The sequence below is a fragment of the Rhagoletis pomonella genome, unplaced genomic scaffold, assembly GCF_013731165.1.
Source record: "Rhagoletis pomonella isolate Grant_MI unplaced genomic scaffold, Rhpom_1.0 Rhpom_scaffold_00009, whole genome shotgun sequence".
NCBI classification, from domain to species: Eukaryota; Metazoa; Arthropoda; class Insecta; order Diptera; family Tephritidae; genus Rhagoletis; species Rhagoletis pomonella.
Window position 1 is genome coordinate 24,845,953 of NW_023458563.1, and position 26,215 is coordinate 24,872,167.

At 37.6% G+C, this 26,215-nt stretch overlaps 2 protein-coding genes across 2 annotated transcripts in view; both read right to left on the reverse strand.

Annotated features, from left to right (window-relative positions):
- LOC118745655 overlaps positions 1-26,215 on the reverse strand; it is a gene marked incomplete at its 5' end in the record, with an annotated part of 73,912 nt that overhangs the window by 34,251 nt on the left and 13,446 nt on the right.
- Positions 20,818-21,697, reverse strand: LOC118745656. Its single transcript, XM_036479205.1, has 2 exons — positions 21,362-21,697; positions 20,818-21,304 (listed from the first exon to the last, which is right to left on the reverse strand). Exons 1-2 carry the CDS (start codon positions 21,527-21,529, stop codon positions 21,083-21,085), a joined length of 390 nt encoding a protein of 129 aa, XP_036335098.1. The 5' UTR covers positions 21,530-21,697; the 3' UTR covers positions 20,818-21,082.

The following is a 26,215-nucleotide window of genomic DNA, read 5'->3' on the forward strand; positions in this document are numbered from 1 at the left end:
CCACGACAATTTAGACAATTCTTTATTCAGTTTTTTAAAGTTGGCTTTCGAAAAATCAAAGCGAATATTTGGTTCGTATGTTTGGACATCGCAATTTTGACCATCGTTTATAATATCGTAAGATATCTCAATAGCAGGGTGGTAGACATCTTCGGGCAAAACTAGTGGGTCACATTTATTTACAGCCGACTTAGATGCATCATCAACATAAACAAGATCTAATACTTTGCCAAACTTATTGCGAAGTACATTAACTTGATTCAGGCAGAGTTCTGCCATCTCCTCTAAAAATACGTTGTTGCACGCGCTAGACGAGAAAGGTACAATATCATTGTCAATGATGTTCCATGATACATTTGGTAAATTAAAGTCACCCAACACAATCAATTAATCAGAGGGTTTAATCATTGAATTAATTGATTTCAGTAAAGATACATGTTGTGAATACACTGATAAGTCAGATCGGGGAGGAATATAGCATAGAGCTAAGTAAGTAAACCCCCTTCCAACCTGAACACGAATGCATTTGAATTCTGCAGATTCAATGTGTGGAAGACTAACTTCTTCATATGGTATTGAAGAGTCTACGGCAAAGAGTACGCCACCGCCGACCCTGTCCTCCCGATCTTTTCTGTAGATATGATAATTATTTGAAAGAATCTCTGAATTAAACGTGTGAGGTTTGAGCCAAGTTTCAGTCAAAGAAATTATATTATAATTGCATTCAAGGCCATTAAGATAAAAATTCGTTAATTTAGTATTTATGCCTCTTACGTTTTGATAATAAATACTTAAAGCAGATTTAGTAATCAGTTTTTTGGTTCTGTATTCTGACGGGGAATATTTGCTAAATTATTATTTTTGTTGGGCCTATACTCAAATTCACGAACGAAAGCTCCGGAGGGCCAAAAAAAAACTACTAAGCAGCATGTCAAAATTTTCTAAATTTACGTCTATTTTAAATGAAGAGCTAATAAATATTAAATCTAAAATTCGGTTTAACTCATTAAAAAAACCATTGATTTGAAATAATTCAATACATAATAAATTATCAATTAAATATGATTCAGATAAAGTAGTAACATTTGATGGGGTGAGGAAAATATTGTTATCAATAAAGCTCCAGGAAATATTACATAAATTAAAGTCACTTAAAACACAAAGTTGGCTGTTTCCAATTTTCTCGTGGAGTGCCAGTATATTGTCAACATGTGCCTTGTATATGACATCACAGCTGCCCGGCGGAATATAGGACACACAAATGTACAGCACACCACAGGTGCCATGTAATTTTGCACAAAGCTGATCCAACAGGGACTTGGCATCCAGCAGCGGATAAAAAGAAGCTCGAAGATATCTGCGCGCAGCTATCAGTACACCACCACCTCTACTAACACCAGTTTTAGCAAAATCTCTGTCTTTGCGAAAAACTTCAAAGAGAGCTGGATTAAAGAACTCCGCATCGAAAAAGTTAGCATTCAGCCAGGTTTCTGTCAGAACAAAGCAGCCATAATCCAATTGTGAGCTGAGAATGTAGACAGATTCGGATTTTGTCCTGAGTCCCGAAGTATTTTGGTGATAGATACTTATTTTCCGATCACCAGAGGTAGAATGACTTTTTACTTCTTGGGCTGCGGCTGGGCATCTTTTTGAAAAAAATCAAAAGGCCGGACAGCAACGTTGGAAGGCCAAATATCCGATGACAGAATTTTTGAGTAGTCAGATTCTGAAACTCCAAGCTTGAAATTAATGTGCTTAATAGTTTCCAAATCAGAAACCTTCTTGACCAGTTAGTTGTTGTTAGTTGTTAGTTGCGTGTTTCGCTTGTGCGTTGCTCAACCTAGCATTGTTCGCCAAAGCCGCAGCAGCGGCATACGTAGGCACAGCGTTAGTGGGGCCAGCAGTTGGTGAACAAGGAGAAGTACAAGCAGGCGGAAGAGATGAATCAGAAAAACCGATGTTATTACCAGGAGTAGTTGGCGAGCGAGTAAAAGCAACAGCAGCAGAAAAACCGGTACTACATCAAGAGCGGTATAACCAGTATTTATACCCGGCGCATCAGAAACACAATGCAATTCAGAACTTTTTCGTACTGCCACGGTTTTAGAGTCAGCAACAGCATCATTAGATGGCGCAGTGAAAGCGCGCTTTGGCAATTTACCAGGCTGAGGAACAACACTATCACTAGCTTTTGCTTGCGAACGCGTCGTTCTTTTGTTTCCACTAGTAGCAGGAGCCGGCGAAATAGAATTATCATTTGCTGGTTCAATTAATGCGATAAAAATGCTTTTTAATTTTTCCAAATCCGAAATCGCGTTTAAGATTTTATCTTTCAGCCCACAATGGGCCGTACAATTAGTACATAAAGACATTATTGCGAGATAAATGAAAATAAACACAGAGCGATAGAAAACACGACCGAACTGCTCTGCAGTCACAGCACTTTGCAGCAGCTTTCTACCTCCTTCCTTCCTCCTTTATTGGCGCTGCGCTGCTTAAGCGATTTTGGCCGAGCTCAGCAAAGCACGCCAGTCGTTTCTCCTCTGTGCCAACCGACGCCAATTGGAAAAGCCAAGTGAAGCCAAGTCCTCCACCTGGTCTTCCCAACGCAGAAGAGGCCTTCCCCTTCCTCTGTTACCAGCATCGCGGCCCGCGTTGAATACTTTCACAGCAGGAGCGTTTCTGTAGATTCGAACGACATGGCCAAGCCAGCGGAGCCGCTGAATTTTAATTCACTGCACTGTCTATATCGTTGTAAAGCTCATACAGCTCATCGTTAAATCATCTGCAACAGAGAAGGCAGAAAAGACGTAGTCCTTGTGTTTACCGATAATATCGATGTCGTCGGCATACGCCAGTAATTATACGCTCTTACAAAGTATTGTGCCTGAGAGGTTCAGTTCTACGGCTCTTATTAGCTTCTCCAACATCAAATTAAAGATATCACACGAAAGCTTCCTACCTACCTTTTGTTTATTTTCCACTAATAAATAGTATGCTTTAGAAATATTTATGGAAATAGAGCACATGATTTCGGTCATTTTAGAGTTGTAACCGGTTTTTTAACGAAGCGGGTTGTCCATTCGCGAACACTCACAACAGTTCATCCTGAAAACTTTTCAGGGCATTGTATGGAAGATATTTTTTTCGCGTTTCCAAGGAATTACGCTATAATTACGTGGTACAAAGTTCAATAACAATATTGAAATAAAGTGTTAATAAGCCACAATAATATTGACAAATAAATAGTTTAGGCTGAGCCTGCCTGAAACTAGGCAATAAAGCAAATTAATGTATAGAACTAAAAATAACCACGCTGCCAAGTTTAAATAGCGGCAAATCAGCTGCACTTGATAGTAGTGGGTTGAATAAGGAAATTAATAAGCAAGATTTTTTCCTAAAAAACATGATCGTGGTACAAAGCTCAATAACAATATTGAAATGAATTGTTAATAATCATATTAATATTGACAAATAATTATTCTTATTTTGACATCATTCGTTTTTTAATTGGTTATGTAGTTCATAAGATATTAGATGTGTTAGTTTGGAAAAGCCAGCAAAAATCAGCAAGCAACAACATTTTGAGATAAGGTATCTTACTCCCCAAAGAGAGAAAGTTATAGTTTAGGCGAACAGAAATTTGCAAACCTCACTCCCATAATAATTTTACAATCCTATCAATGTTCTTACTCTCAACAGTTGTTAAATAATCCGAAGGTGTATAGTTTCCAAAGATGGTTTCCTGATATCGGTAAAATGTTGGCATTCGTCAAGGAGGTGGATTACGGAAAGTTGGTTCAAGTTACAAGACGGACATAGCGGTCGGCTTTCCCCCTTGAGGATGTGGCTGTGAGTTATAATTGTGTGGCCAATACGTAACCGGGTGACTGTTTTCAAATCATTGCAAGAGATGTTTGACTCGTAAACGAGTTTATTTCCCTTTGTAATAATCTTACTATACTGGCGTTGCGAATTTAAAAATTTATGTGCACTTTCGGTCGTTATGTGCGCATGTACCAAGCGGATAATGTCGTCTTTGAGGAACCATTCAGAAGTGCAAAGAGGTTCAATTGTTACAAGTTTGGCCCTCTGGTCAGCAGCTTCGTTACCTTTGATATCTACATGGCCAGGAATCCACATGATTCTCGTTGACCCTTTAAGCTCCAGCAACTTGTGTCGTATTGCGTTGAGTAGGTGGTTATTCTCTCTGACATTATCTAGCGAATTTATTTCATAGCTTTTAATATCGGTACCATTAAAATTTAACAACAAAGAAGAACAATTTTGTTTCTTACATAAGTGTAGGATTTTACATTTGTCGTATGCAAGGGATGCTCCTGAAGCTTCTGATCAATTAGAAATCGCTCTAAGGATTTGATGGAAGTCGTCATGTACTAATTTTCGATCTTTACACTTAGTGAAGAGTATCACATCGTCCACATAAACCATGTATGATATCCTTTTAAAGTTGAGAAATATTTTATTAATCTCGTCGAATGCGAAAGTTTATTGTTGTATTTGACAGCGAACGTTCTATTGGTCAGGAAAGCTTTTACAAAAATTATATGTTTTCGGGCCAATTCTCCACCTTGCAAGTTGTCTTAGAACTACATGAATGCTTATCCTATCGATAGTCTTTTCAAAATCGAGGCTAAGAGTGAAGACATGGTTTTTTGTCGCCAAAGCGTTTGATACGTTATTTTCGAACACCAGCAAAGCGTCTGTTGTTCCTTGCCCCTCTTTAAATGCTGTCTGATGTGAATCGATAAAGCCGTTAGTAAGACCAAACCAAATTATTCTTTTCGCAACCATTTTTTCGAGTACCTTGCTTAAGCAAGGGAGAAGACTAATTGGTCTGCGTTCCCACGACAGTCGAGTCTACGTAACCGGAACGACCCAGATAGATATATATCTGGCCAAGGACTGCCACCACTCCAGCAACACTCCCCAAAATCTCTTTGGGGAATTTGTATGCTGTTACAACAACAACAACTAATTGGTCTGAACCCCGAGACGTCTGTGCTTATTTATTTGGCTTGGGGATTGGCACTACGATAGCATGTTTCCATGCCTGAGGTATGATGCCTTGGGCAAAGATATTGTTGTACAAAGTTATTATTCGTTCTTTTGAAGTTGTTGGAGCATTTTTCAGCGTTGGATACGAAACTCTATCCCTTCTGGGTGATTTCCCCGACACAGGAGAGATTGTGGTTTCAAATTCAAAAAGGGTAATAGGACTTTCTATTGCATTGCTGGTTTAAGATAGTGAACTACAGGTGTACTGACTGCTAACAATTTTACTTTTTGTGTCTTAAATTCAGTTTTAAAATTCGAAACCTTGGAATAGTTAGACCAGACGGACGCAAAATGGTTTGTAATTTCCTCGAGTGAATAAATTGCGCCCTGGTCGGTTTCAATAACTTTTATTGAGAATTGATTGAACGTTCCGGTAAGTGTTTTGATTTTAATGCAGATTTATTTAGGGTTTGACTGTGGGTTTATAGACTCGGGGAGATTCGAGGCTTTTCCGTTTGGTTTCTCTAAGTTTCTTTTTAAATATGGCGTTTGCCCTTTTATATTTTAAAAGATTCGACTCCGAGTGGGTTTTTTTGTAATTGTCCATAGGCTACGTTTCTCTTCCCTGAGGGAAGATAGGTATTCAGACCAGTATGGGACTATTTTTTTATGTAGCTTGTAATAAGTTTGCGGTGTGCGGCAGCGCGAAAAGCCCTTTGTATCACACTCGCTTCCTTATTAACATTAACTGATTTTGGGATTTCAGATAAAAAATTGCTGGCAACAGTTTGGAAACTGGTCCAGTTTGCTTTACATGTTACAAATTTTCGAGTAGGGAGTCCGGAATTTGAGAGGCTGGTTATCATTTTTGTTATTAGAGGGAAGTGGTCACTTCCGTGTAGCTGGTTAAGTGTAGTACACGTTAACTTTGTCACAATTTCGGCTGAGCACATAGCTACGTCCACGTGTGTAAAGTCCGCCGTGTGGAAAAGTGCGTTGGTGCGTTGTCATTTGAGACAATTAAGTTTTCTGTGAGGACCAGGTCTTCAAATATCTCCCCTCTTTTGTTATTAGAGTCAGAACCCCATAGGGGGCTCCATGCATTCATGTCTCCAACAATGATGATGTTGCCATTTACCTTGTGAGTAATACTTAGAAGGTCTTTTAGATTGAAAGCTTGATCAGGTGAAATGTACATAGATATAATAGTAAATTTTATTCCGATGTTGATTTCAATAGCAATTATTGATAATGGTGACTGCAGGTGGATGCGTTTGAGTGGAATGTCTTTCAAAATGAGAGCAGCAATTCCTTGCTTACTCGAATTATTGTTCGGCAAGTTTGAGAAATAGCTAGTAAAACGGCTAGAAACATGTATAGGTTTACTAAAAGGCAAGTGTGTCTCTTGCAGTGATATGAAAGAGGGATGGTGTTAGTTAGCTTTAGCTCGTTAAAATTGTTGTATAATTCTTTGATGTTCCATTGTAAAATTTTAAGACATTGGGGCTTATATAGAGTATGTTACTGTATATCAATATCAGAGTCGGAAGTTTCCATATTCTTTGTATAATAATCATTATTATGAATTAAGTTTTGTGTTTGATTGGTGATAGGAGAAAGACAGTTTGACAATAAAGACTGAGTTGTGTTATCTGCGTTTGATGATATTGAGTTGGAAGAGGAGGTCTCATTTGCTGTAGACGAAGTAGCAGTAGCCAATGATGCACTTGTGGTTGCTGCAGAGGATGTATTTTTGGTGACGGTGGGGGTTGTAATTGAAATGTTGGTTGGTTTGGGGGTAGTGAGATGGGGATGTTTTTACGGTAGTTAGACTTGTAGAGGTTAATTTTATATTATTGGTAGTGGTGGGTTTTGTAGATTCCTGAGCAGGACCACTGGGAGCACGAGCAGCCGTGCCAGCATAAGATGTTGTTGGTGATATTTGAGTTAGCTGCGAAACATAAATAGACTTTGCTTGCTTCAGAGAGCATTTTTGTTGCGTTTTTATTTTAAGAATTTCTTTTTGTTGTATATATTTGGTGCATTTGTTGTGGTTAGATGGGTGCTCCTCGGCACAGTTTGCGCACTTAGTGCGTATGCAGGTAATGATACCATGGGGTGGAAGGCTACAATTCACATATAAAGGGTCATTTTTGCAGTACTTTGCCGTGTGGCCTAGCACTTGGCATGACATACAGCGCATCGGGTTAGGGATGTATTCCCTTACCCCTAGTTTATGCCACGACACTTTGAGTGACTCAGGTAACTTATACAAGTCGAAGGTCAATAAAACAACTCCACTTTATCTTAATTTATTGTCAATGGATTTCTTAAACTTTTACACTGTAACTACACCTTGTGATTCTAAGTTTTTTACCATTTCTTCTTCTGGGACATGGTTTAGGAAGGGGGCGTATATTGTGCCTTTAACGTAGTTAGGGTTTTAGTGGTACTTGCACTTTATCTCGCAAAGCCCTGCTAGTTGTTTGGCAGCGATAAATATTTCTGCAGCGGTTTTGTTATTGACAAGGAGTAACAAACTTCCGTCTCTTAATTCCGACACACTGATGATGTCTTTGCTAATTAAGTGAAGGGATTTTTCGACAGCAAAGCATGAAAAATGTGACAAGGGCTTCAATTCGTTTGTTGCCGAGACAACTACAAACTTTGGGTTAGGTGTGACAAATGTTGGAGTTTTTTTTGCGCTTTTTGTTTTTATGGGGACTGGTAACCAAAGGAGCATACCTATTGTCCCCAAAGTGGAAGGCCCCGGGCCATAGTTATTTAATCGCACTGTCACTGAATGAGTTACACGTGCACTTTTGACCAACGAGAAAAACAAGTGTTTTATTTGTTGTTCTGAAAACTAACAGGCTTAAGAACGCACAGGCAATAGAACGATGAAAACACTACCGTACGCAAAGAGAGTTAGTCGGAGAATCTTCCTTCTTGTTATTATTGTAGCAGCATACAAATTCCCCAGACTTTTTGGGGAATGTTGCTGGAGTGACAGTCCTTGGCCAGATATATATCTAGATCGTTCTGGTTCTTTTTATTCTGACTTCCTTCAAGTTACGTCTCAATTTATATATATCTCGCTGCAAATTGATTAGCTTACATATACTTCGTAGTACACGGACTATCTCGGATCTGATGTTTTTACATGATACCTGATGGGGAAATTGAGTGTCCCACTCTATTACATCTCATTAAACTCAATGCTCCCATGAAAAGGCTATGTCAGTATGATATGTTTTTGATTGAACTAAGTAAGGCGAATTATGCTCTAAACGAACCAATTATAAGGGTAATGAGTGATTTTAATGATTTATGCAAAGTGTACAATGTGAATATTTTTGCCAACAGGATAGTATTTAAGAAAACCTTGTGTACATGTTACTCTTAATGTTTAAGTTTATTAAGTTTTTTGTTATCTAGTCTGTAAGATTGTACTAATCACAGATTCTAAATAAATAAATAAATAAATTTCTTTGCAGTAGTCGCTGTCGGATTTCCTGTACAGAACAGCTTAGAACAGCTTGGTTTAATCTGCTCAGGTATTCAGGTTCAACTTGCTGCAGTAACCAGAGCGCAGTTGGGCTATTGTGATCCGAGTCTCCCGAGGCAGACGAGGCTCTGTCCCGTCCACGTCTGGTGGCTGTGTGTCCAGAACGGCATTCACAGGTCGAGAGTCTACATAACTCAAGACTACCTCTCTGTGAATGCCGTTCAAGGCCTTTTGATAAGCTGTCGGGTCCAGAGGTTGTTTGATGAAGCTCTGGACTTCGTCCGTCAGTTCGTAGAGATGTCTCCTGACGTGACTGGGCCAGGGCTCTTCTGCAAGGAGTTGTCGGTTTGGGTGTCAAAATTATGCTCTCTCTTGCAAGTGCTTTGTCCAAACGAACGCGATTTGGTAAGAACTTCTACAACTTGTACAAGTTATTTGCATAGCGCACAGAACTATAAATATTTTAAAACATCGAAAAATTTAACTGTAAACTCTTTATATCTTCTTTACTTTTTACCACGATATAGACAGTAGCGAACCTTTTTGGTTTGTGGTTGTAGTAATCGTTGTTGTTGTAGCTATATTCACCCTTAAGGAAGGCACTGGGTTGTGTGCTGCTATTTAATGGCCTTCGTCGGACTTTTTCTTAGGGCCGGTTACTCAATGTCTGGTTAACACTAACTTCAGGTTAAACATCGTTATCGTCGTTACTGACTCCCTGTTGTATGCATGGAGTCGAAGACGTCGATAGCGATGTTTAACCGCAGATTAGTGTTAACCAGACATTGATTAACCGGCCCTTAGACTTCAGGGTTGTGTGCTGCACTATTATTAGATAAATAAATTTAAGCATTTGACAAATCGTGATTTTATTAAAGGAAAATTATAAATGGAGTTGAAAAACCAAACAAACGCTCGTGCCAAAGCTCTATTTTTGTGTGTTGCTAAAATTTATACATGGCGATATTGATGGAAAAACAAGCAATGTATTCATTTGTGGATTTAATGTTACTTGAGAATTTAGGCAACGTGCGAGCTGCCAGATTCTGTTATCAATATAATTAACATAAGCGTTTCCGCGTGGTTGACTTTCAATAAATAGAATAGCAAATATTCGCAAATAAATTTGATTTATTTTATAAGGACAACTAACGTACGCTTTTTGTTATTTTCCAGATTCCATTTTGATTTTGACTCTTTATTACCGCCCAAACAACTTTATGTGTATACATATTTACAAGCTGTCAAAATTTTGCGTAGTCCCACGAGCTAGGTAAAAGTTATGGCGTTCGTATTCACAACGAGAAATCTCAAAATTTGCGTTTGATCTTTCAAATTTTTCTCTTTTTTATCAGTTGGCAAAGGCCCTCAGTGGCACCGCTCCAAGTATTGAGATAGTTATTTCATTTTGAGACTGTGTCTATTAGTAGAAAAGTTCCATGGTGAAAATTTTACCGCTTTTTGACAGTTGCTCTGGTGCAAAAGAAGTTGAGCAATTAAAATGCAGCAATTATACAAAAAATACATGTCTTTACTGACTTTGCTTCTTCTAGAACTGAAAGCCATGCATTTATTAGACGTCTTAGTAATAACATTAGAACCAACAAATTCTTCCAAACCGTCACATAGGTGTGATTATTGCTGTGAAATTTGTCGCCAGCCATGCAGGGTTGAAAATTTTCATTCACCTCATAGTTGTCAAAAATGTACAATCCGGAGTGCTTTTCTATTAATTAGCACAGGCCCTTTGCACAAAAAAAGGTTATGAAATGCTTTTTATTTAAATCGCTTGTTAAATGAGTCATTTATGTATACTATTTTATGTGGAATTATTCAATGAATTTCTTTTTACACTTTACTTTTTAAAGCTATTTTGTGTTACATTATTTTTTGGTTTCTAAAAAGCAACCCTGCGTGCTTAGAAGGCGTATGTACCATTAATTTCATCCCTGGCATATTCATCCCCGAGGAAGGCAGTCGCCAAATTCACCCAAGATTTATTACAAATTATTAATTTTGGTATACTTGAAGACAGTGTAAATAGTACTATCGATCTGGATTTTTGGTTTTCCACAGCTAACTGCACGTCTATACCTGCTATGGGCGCTCGCATACAAACTAGGTTTGTTCATCGAAAATCCAGGAAGAATTATCCAACACTCAAAAGAGAGTAAGAAAACATTCTCTCTCATGTTGAGAAATTGCAAATTTCTGCACGAACGCAAATTTGCAGGAATTTGCAAGTTTCCCAGCCAGCTGGTGTTGCATTTCAAACATAATCAATTTTTATAGAATTTTTTAAATTCTTTCAGATGAACAAAAACAGGATATACATGTATATTTCTTGTTGTTCTCACTTTCTTTAACATACATTTCAATTTCTTTATCGTACTAGCTGTCGGGTTTCTTAAATCGACTCTGGTTGCAATTGCATTCCGATTGCGAATAAAAATTTTTTCAGCCGAGTTAAGTTCAAATCATTGGAATTAACTAAATTAATTATATCAACAAGTATTTACTTCCTTTTTTTTCATAAAAAAAAATCGCTCGTGTTTATAAATTTTTAAATGTAACGAACTTATTTATAAAAATTATCGTAGACAAAAATGCAACCGTGTGCCACACTCAATGTTTTTCGTGATTGCAAATTCTTGCTGGCTAAAATTTGTCCAGCAAGAATTTGCAACTTCTTTCAGGAGAACTGTCACTTTGCGCACAATCATCAAATTCGTACTGTTAGATTTTTCACAAGCGAAACGCCCAATCTGGCTGGAGTTTAAACTATCAGCTGTTAAGTTCTATGTTCTATAGCGGCACGAGCAAAAATAAGCGAAATTTTCATATGTAAGAAAAAATATGTGCACAAGAAAATTAACAAACGCAACTTGAGTTGGAGTTTACTTGCATAGGGCAATTTGGTCGGGCAAAACATAAAGCACCTAAGAAATGAAATTTAAAGAATTATCTATAATCTTTAAAAACTTTAAACGCGATCGTATCAAAAGTGAAAATAAATAACGTATGCGGAATGAAATGTGGAGCCATACTAAGTATACCAAAATATACTGTGCAATCTTAACAAGCACTCCACTAAAAACAATCTCGTTGCATATTATAATGCTGAAATAATTTCCTTGAAAGCGAACGAACTCTAAAAATTTGCTTGTAAATTTTGTATACCAAAGCTCAGGCCACTATTATGAGTTGCATTGCTGATCGAACGAATTTTCATTTGGTATTATGGCGCTCATTCGATGAAGAATAGCTCTATTGTGAATTTCGCTCGTTTAGGTTGTTCACAATAGTATATTTCTGTCAGCTGAGACGGTTTACAAATTGAGCAAATTAAAATAAAAGAAAAACCGAGTTGATTAAAACGTAAAACTAAATAGTTTGTTTACAAATTTGTCTAAATAAAAATAAATTAAAAAGAAAACGAGTTGATAAGAACTTAATGAAAATGAGTACGACGGAGTTGTGGTTTGACGATTCATCAGAAGATGAAAGCTAAGTGGAGCTGGCCAGAAATAGAAAACGGTTGAGGGACGCTTCCAACCCCTTAGAAATGGATTCCACGGCGTAAGTGTGGCTTTCCAAAAAGTTTTGACATACATATGTAACATTTAGGAAATTTGTTTAAAGATTTATAAAAAACTTCCGAGTATCTAAAGAGGCGTTTGTGGACCTGCTGACCACTACAGAAGACCTGCTGAATCAATGCACCCGAGCGAAATCTATTCCACATGTTTTAAAGCTAGCAACAGTTCTGCGATTTTGTGTTCAGGGATCGTACCAACTTAGCATTGGCAATGAAAGTATGCTTGGACTTGCACAGCACGCGGAGTCTGTGGTGCCATCAGAAGTGCTAGATGTTCTGGAAAGTTTTATTTGCCAAAGATGGATAAAATTCAATTACACAGAGGCTAAACTGCAACAAGCAAAATCACATTTTTATAACAAAAGAAAAATTCCAGGAATAATCGGCTGTGCTGATGGCACACACATTAAAATTGTCGCACCTAGGAAGGAACTGCAGCATTTGTATTATAACAGAAAGGGATTATTTAGCATTAATGCTATGGTTGTAAGTGTACATATATACATATGTGTTATTAACTTCTGATTCTAAATGTGTATGCTTATGTAATTTTCAGGTCTGTGATCATACAATGAAAATACGATACATAAATGCCAAAAATCCGGGAGCGACACATGATTCTATGGTTTTTAATATGTCGTCATTGAAAACACATTTAGAGCAGCAACATCTTAGGTCTTCGAAATACTTGGCTAATTGGTATGTAATCAAAACTAAACCAACACGTATTTCCTTTTTTATAATAATTTTCTCCGCCTTATGTGTTGCTGGATACGCTCTGAAACCTTACTTAATGACGCCGTTCAGAAATTCTGAGGAAGGATCTCTACAAAGGCCATATAACAAACAACATGCCAAAGGAAGAAGTATCACTGAGCGAACAATTGGGGTTTTGAAGAATAGGTTTAGATGTTTGTTGCAGGTAAGAGCTCTTCACTATACTCCAAAAAAAAGCAACACAAATTATAAATGTGTGTGCAGCTTTGCACAACATTTGCTTGTTCTATAATGTACAAGTCCCCGACGAGGAGGAGTTTTCAAATGTGACTTATGACGATGATGTCGGAGACGTTGAAGTGGAACCTATTGACAACTCACAAGCAGAAGACATAAGAAATGAAATTTTAAGAACATTAAGAAAACATGATTAAAAATATTAAAAACCAGTTACGCCAGAGTTTCTTTTATTAAACTAAAAATCTTTTTGGTTTCATACACATGTATGTAGGTGCATTACATAATAAATTATCACAAATTCATTTCCTTATTTTAATATACATTTAAGTTTAAACAGTCTTTCTAAATTCATCATACAGAAAAAAATAGCTCATTAATTCATTTATCTTAAAGTTAAACAGCCTTCTCAATTCTAATTATATAAAAAAAAATATCACGTCAATTCATTTTATGCACTTAGATTAATATAAAATTACTAGCAGACCCGGCGAACTTCGTCCCGCCCAAAATTATTTTTTTTATTGAAACATTTGGTCCAACGTTTTCGCCGGCAATTCACGTTCACGTTTGGTTTTGTGGTCGACAGAAGGCATATCTTCCATTGCCGTCTTAAATAACCTCTCCCTCTGGTCCGAACCCATCGAAACAGCTCGTTTCCTGGGCCTCCCGTTAGTTGAGCTTGATGACAATGATTGAACGTAGACCCGAACAAGTAAGAAAGTCTAAGTTCGGACGGAGCCGAACATTAAATACCCGGCGCAAGTATTAAATATATATTTTTTCACCTTTCCGAAAGCTACCGCTAGATGGTAAGCCGGGGTGTATCAATTTTGAGTAAATTAGCGTCCTTCAATTTCGAAATATTGATGTTTCAAGCATTTCTGAAATTTACCGTTATATGAAAAGCGGCCGTTATTTTAGTCCGATTTCAATAATTTTCAACGTTTTGCTTATATGTGGCAAGCACAATAACCACACCGAGTTTGGTAAAAATTGGTAGAACGGTTACCGATATACGTATATGTGATCATAAGTGGGCGGTGCCACGCCCATTTTCTAAAAATTTTACCATAAACGTATTTCTTGGTAAAGAATTGCTGCAAGCATCAATTTTGAATAAATTAGCTTCAATATTTACTGATTTATCGAAGATTTTGTATTTCTCTAAATTACCGTTATATGGGATGTGGGCGTGGTTATTGTCCGATTTTAAAAAGTTTCGGCGATTTTTTATGCTGTACGAAGGCCAACAACTGTGCCAAGTTTGGACGAAATTGGTGCAGCAGTTACCAAGATATACACATGTAACCATAAGTGGGCGTGGCTACGCCCATTTACCAACACTTTATAATATTCTTATTTTTCGTCTAAAAATTATTGTAAATATCAATTTTGAGGGAATAATCTCCAGTAGTTACTAAAATATCGCAGTTTTCGTATTTGTGGAAATTACCGTTATATAGGAAGTAGGCGTGGTTATTGAGCGATTTTAAAAATGTTCGCCCATTTGGTATGTTGTGCGAAGGCCAACAACTGTGATAAGTTTGGAAGAAATTGGTGCAGCGGTTACCAAGATATACACATGTAACTATAAGTGGGCGTGACTACGCCCATTTTCCAAAAATTTATAATATTCTTATTTTTCGTCTAAAACTTATTATAAATATCAATTTTGAGTGAATAATCTCCAGTAGTTACTAAAATATCGCAGTTTTCGTATTTCTGAAAATTACCGTTATATGGGAAGTAGGCGTGGTTATTGAGCGATTTTAAAAATTTTCAGCCATTTGGCCATTTTCCAAAAATTTATAATATTCTTATTTTTCGTCTAAAAATTATTGTAAACATCAATTTTGAGTGAATTATCTTCAGTAGTTACTAAAATGTCACAGTTTTCGTATTTCTGGAAATTACCGTTATATGGGAAGTGGGCGTAGTTAAAGTCCGATTTCGCCCATTTTCAATACCAACCTACCTTGGAAACCTACATACCAAATTTCGTTGAGATATCTCAATTTTTGCTCGAGTTATCGTGTACACGGACAGACGGACAGACGGACAGACGGACGGACAGACAGACATGGCTTAATCGATTTCTTTTTTCATCCTGATCATTTATGTATACATTTGTCTATATCTATCTCGATTCGTTTTGGCTGTTACAAACAACCGTTATGTGAACAAAATTAATATACGCTTGTGCACAAGTGCGCTCGGGTATAAAAAGGCTGGGCTTAGTATGCCGCTACAACAACAACAACAACAACCTGACGAAAGCTTTATACCGGGAAGAAGTCTTTGCGGCTCGATAGTGAATCGTCCTTGAATCTGTATAGTATTGGTCCACATTCTGTTTTGTCGCCGTAAAGCAATGACTGCAATGGTTCTGATGGTTGATTTAACGGGAGTAATTTGACTTTGATCCCTGGTGCCTCCGAATCGACAATTTTTAGCAATAACTCGACTCCAGCGCCACTAAAAATTGTCAATAAAAAAGTATCATTAAAATCGTTTCGGTCGTTTAGGGAGAGTTAAGCCACCAGAATAAGTCTCTTACATACAGACACTCTTCGACATTTTTTCCCATACAAAATTCGTTATACGGAGAAAATGCGCAACTTCATCAGCGAAAAAAATTCTCAAAAATCAACGGTATCTATTAGACATTAAAAACTTGCACTTTATGATACTGAAATTGAGTGAACTACAAAACTGCATACTCAAAATTTGGTGCCATTTGATGCAAAATGAACTACATTTCTATAAAGAAATAACAAAAAAATTTGTTATGAAAAAGAAAAAAACACTATTCTGGGTGTATATATTTAAAGCTAGGTAAAAGTTTCAATATGTTTGGAAGGCGCCACGTCCCTTTTGCAGTAGCCCCAAAATCTCTATACCAATTTCCAGGACACTACCACAAATACTTTCAGAGATATACGGTATGAAAAATTCAATATGTATGGGTGATGCCACGCTCCATTAATATATCGAAAGTCTGCAGTAGGTTACAAAATTTCAGAAGATCGGTACAGTCGTTCGCGAGATCACCTCTTATAAAAATAAGGAGCTTCTCTTTATATAATTAGTGTAGGTAACACAGGGCAACACCGATTTTTATGCGGCAAATGTTGAAGCTGGTTGTGATAGGCTTTTTTGTGCTGATTAAGAATACGTAAGTATAAAGTAAAAAATGTGGTGAAGGTGTCAAAAAATCGCGCTTTTTGCAATACTTGAGAAGCTCTAGCAATGAAACAAGTGAAAGGTTCTACCACCCTTTGTTTCTCTGCTAGAGCTTTTCAAATATTGAAAAAAAACGCGATTTTTTTACACTTTGACCTCGTTTTTTTTTTTAAATCTGGATCTGATGGAAACTTTATGCTTACGGACTCGTAATCAGCACACAAAAATTCGGCAAAAATAGCGTTAACATTTGCTGCATCAAATTTTTCCCCATTTTTGTTGGCCTGTGTAATAAGTATTGTTAAATAGTCAATACCCGCATGTTTGCGCCACCTTCAAACACATTTCGAACTATAAAACAATGACTCGATTCTATTCTACGCATATCTATAATACGGGTATCAAATTTCGAGCAAAAATCGGACCATAAATAAGATTTTTTGGAATTGATCGGTATCTGGTCCACCTTCTGATATCCTATATGTGAACCCAGCCAATAAGCTACCTACGTGCCAAATTTCAAGCAAATCAGACCATAAACAAGACTAGCTCGACCCCTGCGCCACCTATCGGAAAATTAAAGTTTTGTGCACTTCTTGTTCTAAACACCTTTCTAAAAAAGCAGCTCCCATTCGAATCACCTATGATATATAGGAGAAAATTGTTCCCAATTGATTCAAGCTCCCAATGAATTTCACAATTATCCGAAATTTTCCAAGCTTTCGTCGAAAAAATTAAAATTTTTTGCGTTCTTCCGGATTTTTCCGAGTTTTGTACTTAGAATTTTCTATTTTTCCATTCCATTCCGAAGGAATTGCACACAAAATTCCAAACAAAAAATCAATTTTCGATTTTTCAAATTTTCCGACTTTCAAGGAGGGTTTTCCCAAAAAAACCTTCTCCTGGCAATTACGAACAACTGAAAAAAAAATTAGCCAAATCGGTCCAACTGTTCTCAATTAATTAATTACTATACATTTTTCACGCCATTTTTATATATATAGATAACTGATCACTTCATTTTTAATATACATATACGTATTTAATACATACATTCTTGCCACTGCTAATCACATGAATAAAAATCCTAAGAACAAAAATGTGACTGCAATATTTCTTGTTTAAAATGTTTTAGATCCATCGCACACCACGGACTTTAGCGGCCGCCGATTTAGTTGGGCTTGCTAGTCTTTCAATTGCACCACAACTAATTGGTCGGAGCGATTAAGTTGGTGTAGTGTGCGCACCTCCATACATCTTCATGTATATATTTCCAGCGAGCCCTACTATTTAAATAGGCGGCCGATAAATTCTGTCGTATGAGGTGGCTCCTATAGCTGCATTACTACATCTATTCCGTGTGTTGCAATATCCACGGAAGCAGCAGTTATGAAGAAAATGATTTAAAAATATTAGATAAATTCTCTACTTATATGTTTGGCTTTCCTTTGTTTTATTTTTCCAACGTCAAAAGCTGGACTTTTTTTTGAAAAAGTTGGTAAAACAAAAATTACGAAACACGTTTTCTGTCAGATAGCTAACATGTCGGATAAGAAGAAGAAGTGAAACTACCCGGAAAAAAAGAATCTTAATTGCTAATCTAGGCAAAAAGTTAACTACGTACCAAATTTTAAGCAAATCGGACCATAACTACGATTTTTTCGAATAGATCGGTCCCTGGTCCACTTCTCGGAAAACAAATATCATATATGCTAATCTGGGCAAAAACCTACCTACGCACCAAATTTTAAGCAAATCGGACGATAAATACGATCTTTTCGAATAGATCGGTCCCTGGTCCACTTCCCGGAAAAAAGCATCCTTTATGCTAACATAGGCAAAAAGCTACCTACCTACCAAATTTTAAGCAAATCGGACCATAAATCGGCCCAACCGTTCTCAATTCATGAATTACTATACATTTTTCACACCATTTTTATACAGGGTGTCCCAGAAGTAACGTGCCAAAGTTTAGGGGAAGGTAGTTGGGGGGGTGAGCTCCCTGATAAACAAAAATTTTCAGGCGAAAGTATCACCGTTTTTGAAATATTTACATTTTTTCGAATTTAAAACAAATCGTGCCTTTTCATGTGTTTTCTTTAACTGCAACTACACACCGGGCAATACTTAGTAAATTTTTTATGTAAAATACTTCCAGATAGTTGCCTCTCCATACTCAAACGCAATGTAGTTAAAATATATTAAGGAACCATCATAAAATTAGGACTATTTCTGGATTTTTAACTTTTTGATATTTTCTTCCCCAACTTTGACTATCTCGGGTGAAAAAAAATGTACTGAGGTATAACTTTACATCACATAAAAAAATTGCTCATTTAATAAAGATTTCAGAAAGGTGCCACACTTACTGTTTTGAATAGAAAAAAAAGTTATAGCCGCTTTTGTGGGTAAAGGACTGACACGCTAGAATGTATTTAATAGATTTAAATTGAATTTGCTCTTGTTACCGTCAAATGACATGCTAAATAGTACAAAGGTAAATAATTACTTGCTTCTGGCATTATTTTATGTTACTTACCGTAATTCGGACTAGAGTCTATAACAAGGGCTATATCTATAAATATTTTGTGTGAAGGATGGGTTCACGTGAAATAAGATATACATGAGTTGTTTTAAGAAAAATTTATTCATTTATTGATAAAATATGCTCAAATTGGCGACCTTCTACTCTAATACAAGCTCGGTACCTTTTAAGAAAAGACGCTTTTAGAGATCTTAAACCCAATTGGGCTATCTCAGCAGCAGCTCCATTTATTTGTTCCCGCAAATGCTCTTCGTTTTGAATTGTTTTTGAATAAATTGTGTCCTTAAGACAGCCCCAGTAGAAAAAATCTAATGGATTCAGGTCTGGCGATCGAGCGGGCCACGTGATTGGCCCGTATCGTCCAATCCATCCGCGAGGATAAGTTTCGTCTAAATGAGCTCTTACTTCACGCCCGTAGTGAGCAGGGCACCCGTCATTTTGCAGCCATAGTCTTCGCCGCAGGTTTAAGGGTACATCTTCCAAAAGAGTTGGAAGCCGTTCCTGAAGGAACTCTAAATAACTGTGAGAGTTGAGCGTTGGCGGCAGATCCACAGGTCCCAATATCTGACAATTAAAAATACTGCACCATAAATTTATTTTGTACCGGTACTGCGATCGATCTTCTCTCATTTCGTAAGGATTGTCTATCTGCCAACTGTGAAGGTTATGTAAATTAAAATAACCATCACGTGTGCATGATGATTCATCGCTCCAAATTATTTTATTAAAAAAGTTGGGGTCTGATTCATGCATTCGCAACATTTCACGGCAAAATCTAACTTTCGACAGGTAATCTCTTTCTTGTAGAGCCTGAACACGTTGAATGAGGTATGGATGAAATCGATGGTCTTGTAAAGCTTTGTGAACTGTAGTTTTTGGTATTCCCGTCCGTCTTTCCATCATTCTCACTGAAGTCGATGGACCTAGTTCCACTTCCTCTAACACAGCTTCAACATCTACCGTTGCAGGACGTCCTGTTTCGCCGCCACGCCTTCCAGGTATGCGACCTTAAAAAAGTGAAAAATGATAGTTAACAAGCAAGCAAACAAGAAAGGTGTAAAAATCACTTACCTTCATATATTTCTTTATGGGTCCGGGCGAATACTTCACGACCCGGATGTCGACGATTGGGGTATCGCTTTGCATAGAGTCTTTGAGCAGCTCTGGCATTACAGCAAGCTTCCGCATATTCATGCGACGTATACTGCGTGTTCTCTGTCATAGTATTAATAACACAATGTTCGAAGGGTCCAATTTCACAAAATCTGCTTTCACTAATTCCGGTAAGTAACACAAAATAATGTCAGGAGCAGGTAATAATGTACCTTTGTACTATTTAGCATGTCATTTGACGGTAACAAGAGCAAATTCAATTTAAATCTATTAAATACATTCTAGCGTGTCTCAGTCCTTTACCCACAAAAGCGGCTATAACTTTTTTTTCAATTCGAAACAGTAAGTGTGGCACCTTTCTGAAATCTTTATGAAATGAGCAATTTTTTATGTAATGTAAAGTTATAGCTCAGTACATTTTTTTTCACCCGAGATAGTCAAAGTTGGGGAAGAAAATATCAAAAAGTTAAAAATCCAGAAATAGTCATATTTTTATGATGGTTCCTTAATATATTTTAACTACATTGCGTTTGAGTATGGAGAGGCAACTATCTGGAAGTATTTTACATAAAAAAATTACTAAGTATTGCCCGGTTTGTAGTTACAGTTAAAGAAAACACATGAAAAGGCACGATTTTTTTTTTAATTCGAAAAAATGTAAATATTTCAAAAACGGTGACACTTCTGCCTGAAAATTTTTTGTTTATCAGGGAGCTCACCCCCCACCTACCTTCCCCTTAACTTTGGCACGTTACTTCTGGGACACCCTGTATATATAGATGTTCTTGGCAGCATTTGTTTCTTTACCTCCAAAAGCGCAACCTTTAGTTGTAGCTACGATCCTGCTCTACGATCCTTCTGGCTTTGAAGAACTTCATTTTTGAAGATTTGTAATTTTTCTTTTTTCAATTGTAAAAGGTCTTTTGGTGTGTATTTTTTTAAGTAATACATTTTTCTCGTGTACTTTTCAGTTTCTAAAGCACTTTTTTAATGTCCTTTATATTTGTAATCATCTCCTCATAGAACCTTTTCTGGGCATAGGTCTGCGATTCCAGCAACTTCAGCCTCTCTGTCTTGTTGCACTTTTTTGCTCTTGGTTTGCGTGCTGTATTTTCCGGAACTGCATAATTGTGGTCCTCATCGCTCAATCCTAAATTGTCTATTGGTTGCAGGTTTTCAGGCGTTGGTCATCAGCAGTTATATCCAGGCCGAATTCTGCTCCCGGTGGATTCACACAGGCGTCAAGCTCAAGCAAGCCAATTATGGCCTCCTCAATATTTGTATATGCTTGTAGCCTGTTCGGTCCTCCACATGTTGCTCGGTATTCAGCTTTGATTTGCGCTGCTTTCTTTGTAGTTTTGGACTTCATGTCAGCCCACACCTGAAAAGACCAGAACTAAAATTTATTTATACAGAAATCAAAAACAACGCAGTTCACCTTAATCCATTTTGTCGTCGTTGGTATAGGTGGTCCTAAACAATTGAGTTCCTGCGTAAATTCTTCCCATTTTTGTGCCGCATTAAACTTTGAGCAAATCCCTTTTGCAAACTGACGATTTTGTTCCATCATTGAAACCAGCATTTCCAGTTGTTGTTTGGTAAACATTGTTTAAAATTACTGTTTAGTCGCCAAAAAAATAAAAAACAAACGCAAAATACTTACATTATCACCAATTTTCTCACACTACGCTACAGCATCGAAAACAAAAATCTTTTCGACTGAAAATTCGATACTCAACGAAAATTTCGACAGGGCTGCATAGCTCATAATACCAAATTTACATTCGATCTTCGATCTTCGATAACCAGCGAAGATCGATAATCGATTGCAACTCATAATAGGGGCCTCAATGTTACGATAAGTAACGTGCTTTTTAATTTTTTCTCTATGAGACTTAAAAAAAAATTTATTTACAAAGGAAATGTCGGCTTTATAGAATAGGAAAACAGTAGAAGGAAAACCCACGAGTGCAAAAAACATGTTTAACATTGCGGCGAAATGAGACCGTAAAAAGAATCATAAATTGCTGGATCTCTCTGCGAAATCACAGCGTATAATGGCAATAAAGTTCAAAGTAAGCAAAAAAAACATTAGAGGCTATGCAAGAGCCAGGGATATAGTGAAATATGTCATGAACCAAAAAGACAAGATCACGCGGGCTGGAGACTAGCCCGTTATAATCGCATTTAGGAAAAAAGTTGGGCGACTTTTACATTAGCCGTTTATTTACATTTCTTCGTTGTATACAATTTGGTGGTGGCTTTTTACTGCAATTTTCTTCATTTTCACTTGTGACAACGTGTGTACACATAAGATAAAGAATAATTTAACACAACGGCATGATTTATAGAAGAATTTGCATAATAAAAATGATTTTTCATGCGTTCAACAATTTCGCGGTTTTCTCCGTTCTCTTCGTTGTTTACTTCTTACAACAAAGATGGCGTCGAGATTTCGACAGCTAGAAAATAACTTTTTACGTTTTTTCCTTACCGCGTGATCTTGTGTCTTTCGTTCATGGAAATATGTGCATACCACTTGACCCAAGATTTTTTAAACGTTGAAAAGGAAAATTGTAAGCGGCTATGAGCGCTTTCTCAAAATGTGCTTGCGCCACATTAACTTCAGTTTTATACAACGGATTAGGGAAATATTTTTCAATGGGGACCCATAAAAGGAACCCTAAATATATCTTTGACTTTTTATCGTCTAAATGACTAAAAAAAACTCAAATTGGCACAATAATGTTCCAAAATAATATTTTTGAAAAGGCCCTCTACACTATGCCTGAAAATTTAAACAGATCAATCGTAACTTGCTGTCTCCACAGGCAAAACTTTTTATCTTGATAATGTTATCAGGCAAAGTTTTACCAATGGAGACCACATATTGCTCTTGGCAAGCAATAATTACACAGGGCAACACTGATTTTGGTGCGGCAAATGTTAAATTTATTTTTGATAGACTTTTTTGAGCTGATTACGAATCCGTAATTATAAAGATTCCATCACGTACAGATTTTGAGAAAATCGTGGTCAAAGTGTCAAAAAATCGGGTTTTTTCAATATTTGAGAAGCTCGAGCAAAGAGTAAAAATGTGGTAGAACCTTCCCTTAGGCTTAACTTAAAGCTAGAACCCTAGGCTACTGCCCCTGAAAATACCATCCCTGCACCTTTACTTGATGGCCATTTAGTCATTTGTTGAACAATACAAAAAATGCTGGCAAATTGTGCTATTGAAAAAAAAAGCTGCCAACATCAGTTTTTGCTGTTCAATAAACGACTATAAGTGATCTTAGGGTCAAGACGAAGAGATGGTATTTTTAGGGATTGTAGTCGAAAGTTCAAGCCTTAATTTAAGCTTAAGTGGAAGGTTCTATCACCTTTTGTTTAATTGCGGCAGGGACTCAAACTTCGCCAAAAGTCAAATTTTACTGCTCAATAAATGACTATAAGTGACCATAAATTCAATGTGCAGGAATGGTATTTTCAAGGATAGTAGTCGAGGGTTCTTGCTTTAATCTAAGTCTAAGTGGAAGGTTCTATCACCTTTTTACTCTTTGCTAGAGCTTCTCAAATATTGAAAAAGCCCGATTGTTTGACACTTTGACCTCGACCTAAAAACCTGTACGTGTTGGATCCTTTGGACTTACGGATTCGTAATCAGCACAAAAAAGTCTATCAAAAATTGCTTTAACATTTGTCGCACCACCATTTTTTTTTTTCATTTTTGTTGGCCTGTGTTATCAGAGCTTTTATCTTGATAAATATTGCCAGCAATTTAGCAGTTTGACAGCTACATTTTCATTTGCGCGATAACTTCGTGGCGGCAACATTATTGATATTTTATTATAAAAGCGAAAATTAAGCTGTTTTCTATTAAAATATATGTTATTATGTACTTGGATGTGAAATAGCATGTTCTTTAATATTTTAAGTGATTAAATCCGGCGAAAAGAGTCATCTTTCAAATGCTTTTATCAAGATCAAAAATGGCCGGGCAAAAACATTGCCTTTGATAAAATTTATGTCAGGCAATAAAAAAAAATGACAGTTGGTAGGCAAAAACGTTTGCATGTGGAGACATGACTGTTTTCCATAAAATTTTTTCTTGGACACTTCGACAATAACTAGGTGAGTGGAAAAACAAAATTTGTTGCATCCGAAAGTATAGCTGTTTCTTTTTACTGCATTAGTTCATATTTCATTCCGCATACGTTAGCTGAAGTTTTGTATCTGCATTAAGAAAAAAGGGAATTGTGCACTTCATGGTCCCCATCGAAAATTGATGCAAAATAATCGAAAGGGTTATCAAACAATGCGTATTAAGAACCCGAAAACTGATTTTTTTAAACCCTCCAAAAGTTATTCGCAAAAAACCGTTTCATTCAACTCAACTTTGTCAGTACTAAATTCACGTTAATAAATGCATTAATTGAACACATATTTGTATATAGATGTTCACTATAGTTTACTTTAACTGAATTTGTAAAACAAAAGCCCCGAAACTTATTGATTTAATTAAATATTAATGCGAAAACAATGTGCAAAAAACTGGCGTCGCATTTGTTCTGCTAGTTGCAGTTAGGTGTAATAAAAACATGGAGGTGCTTGGTGTTGCCAATATATTACTTTTAGAGAAGAGGCCTTATCATGAGTTTCATTTTCCCCGAACCGGTTCACTTTTCACGGTTGGTTTACATGGAATGGAATATTATTGTCGGAATACAAATTTTCGGGTGAAATTTCTTCGTGCGAAACTCAGGATAAGGCAGAAGGTTTTAGTTAATGATGCCAATAACAATAAATGTGAAATAACAATAAATGTGAAAGGCCGCGCTTACTACACAGAATTCTCCTTTCTGTGTTGCCGCAGAAGAGTGGCAGATCTCCTTTCTGCGTTGGCGGCCTTCGACCGCGCTTAGGGATCATAACCCTTACTATGCAAAATTCTCCTTTCTGTGTTACCGGAGAAGAGTGGCAGAACTTCTTTCTGCGCGTGTTGTAGCGGCTACAATAACCCCGCCCAGATCGGTTGATATCTCAGTCGTTGTCAAGTTCCACTAACGGCAGCCCTAAGAAGCGTGCAGCCTCAATAGGGTCGGTCCACAGGGACAAAGGCGTTAGTGTTGTCGGGTTTTCCGGGCATACGAAGAGATGTTTCGAGTCATAAGGTGTCTCTCCGCATGCCGGACACTCATTTGGTACATCTGCGTTTAGTCTGGTCATGTATGAGTTTAACCTGCTGCAGTAGCCAGAGCGAAGTTGGGCTATTGTGGTTATTGTCTCCCGAGGCAGTAGAAGCTCCGTCTCGTCCGCCGTCCGGTGGTTGTACGCCTAGAACAGCATTCACAGGTCTGGAGTCTACATAACTCGAGACTGACTCCCTGTGAATGCCGTTCAGGGCCTGTCGATAAGCTAACGGGTCCAGAGGTTTTTAAATGAACCTCTGGACTTCGTCCGTCAGTTCGTAGAGATGCCTCCTGACGTGCCTGGGCGAGGGCTCTTCTGCAAGCAGCTGCCCTTTTGGGTGACCACGTCTATGGCTCCCAACGAGGAACTACTTGCAGAGCATTGTATTATGCTCCTTGATCGGGAGCAATTTCGCCTCGTCGTGTAGGTGTTGTTGCGTAATATAAAACCGGCCGGCGTATTGCCTTGTATGTTGCCAGCAACGTTTCTTTGTCTTTGCCCCAAGTGCTGCCGGTTAGCGACTTGAGGACCTTGTTGCGGCTCTGTACTCTATTGACAATACCGGTTGCGTGCGCAGAGAAGGAGAGCAGACTGTCGAAGGTTACTCCGAGTATTTTGGGGTTATTCACCGTCGGAATTGGTGTATCATCGACGTGAATTCCCGGCGGTAACCTGACCTCCTTCGTCCAGGTGGTGAGCAAGGATACAGAGGATTTCGAAGGGGAGAGGGTTAGGCTCCTTGCAGTGAAGAAGCGAGAAAGCTCGGAGAGATACCCGTTTACTTTCGAACACAAGTCATCAATTCCATTCCCAGTCGCCATGATCGAGCAATCGTCGGCGTAAGAGACAATCGAGACTCCCTCTGGAAATCGAGGGAGCTTTGAAATATAACAGTAGGGGGGAAAGGACACCACCCTGTTTTATTTTTCTGAGTTTGCTCGATTTGTCTCTAAAAATTACCGACGAGTGTCGACCACTCAGATAATTTGCCGACCACCCGTTGAGCCTCTGTGGGAGAGAGGAAGCCGCTATGTCTTCTAGTAGCGTGGAGTGGCTGACGGTGTCAAACGCCTTTGGCAGGTCCAATGCTACTAGAATA

What these genes read in the sequence shown, in the direction of transcription:
- LOC118745656 (XM_036479205.1), bottom strand. Translation starts at nt 21,529, where the DNA reads ATGTTTACCAAACAACAACTGGAAATGCTGGTTTCAATGATGGAACAA. An exon ending in CGACGACAAAATGGATTAAG is followed by an intron (nt 21,305 to 21,361) that starts GTGAACTGCGTT and finishes TGGTCTTTTCAG; the next exon opens with GTGTGGGCTGACATGAAGTC.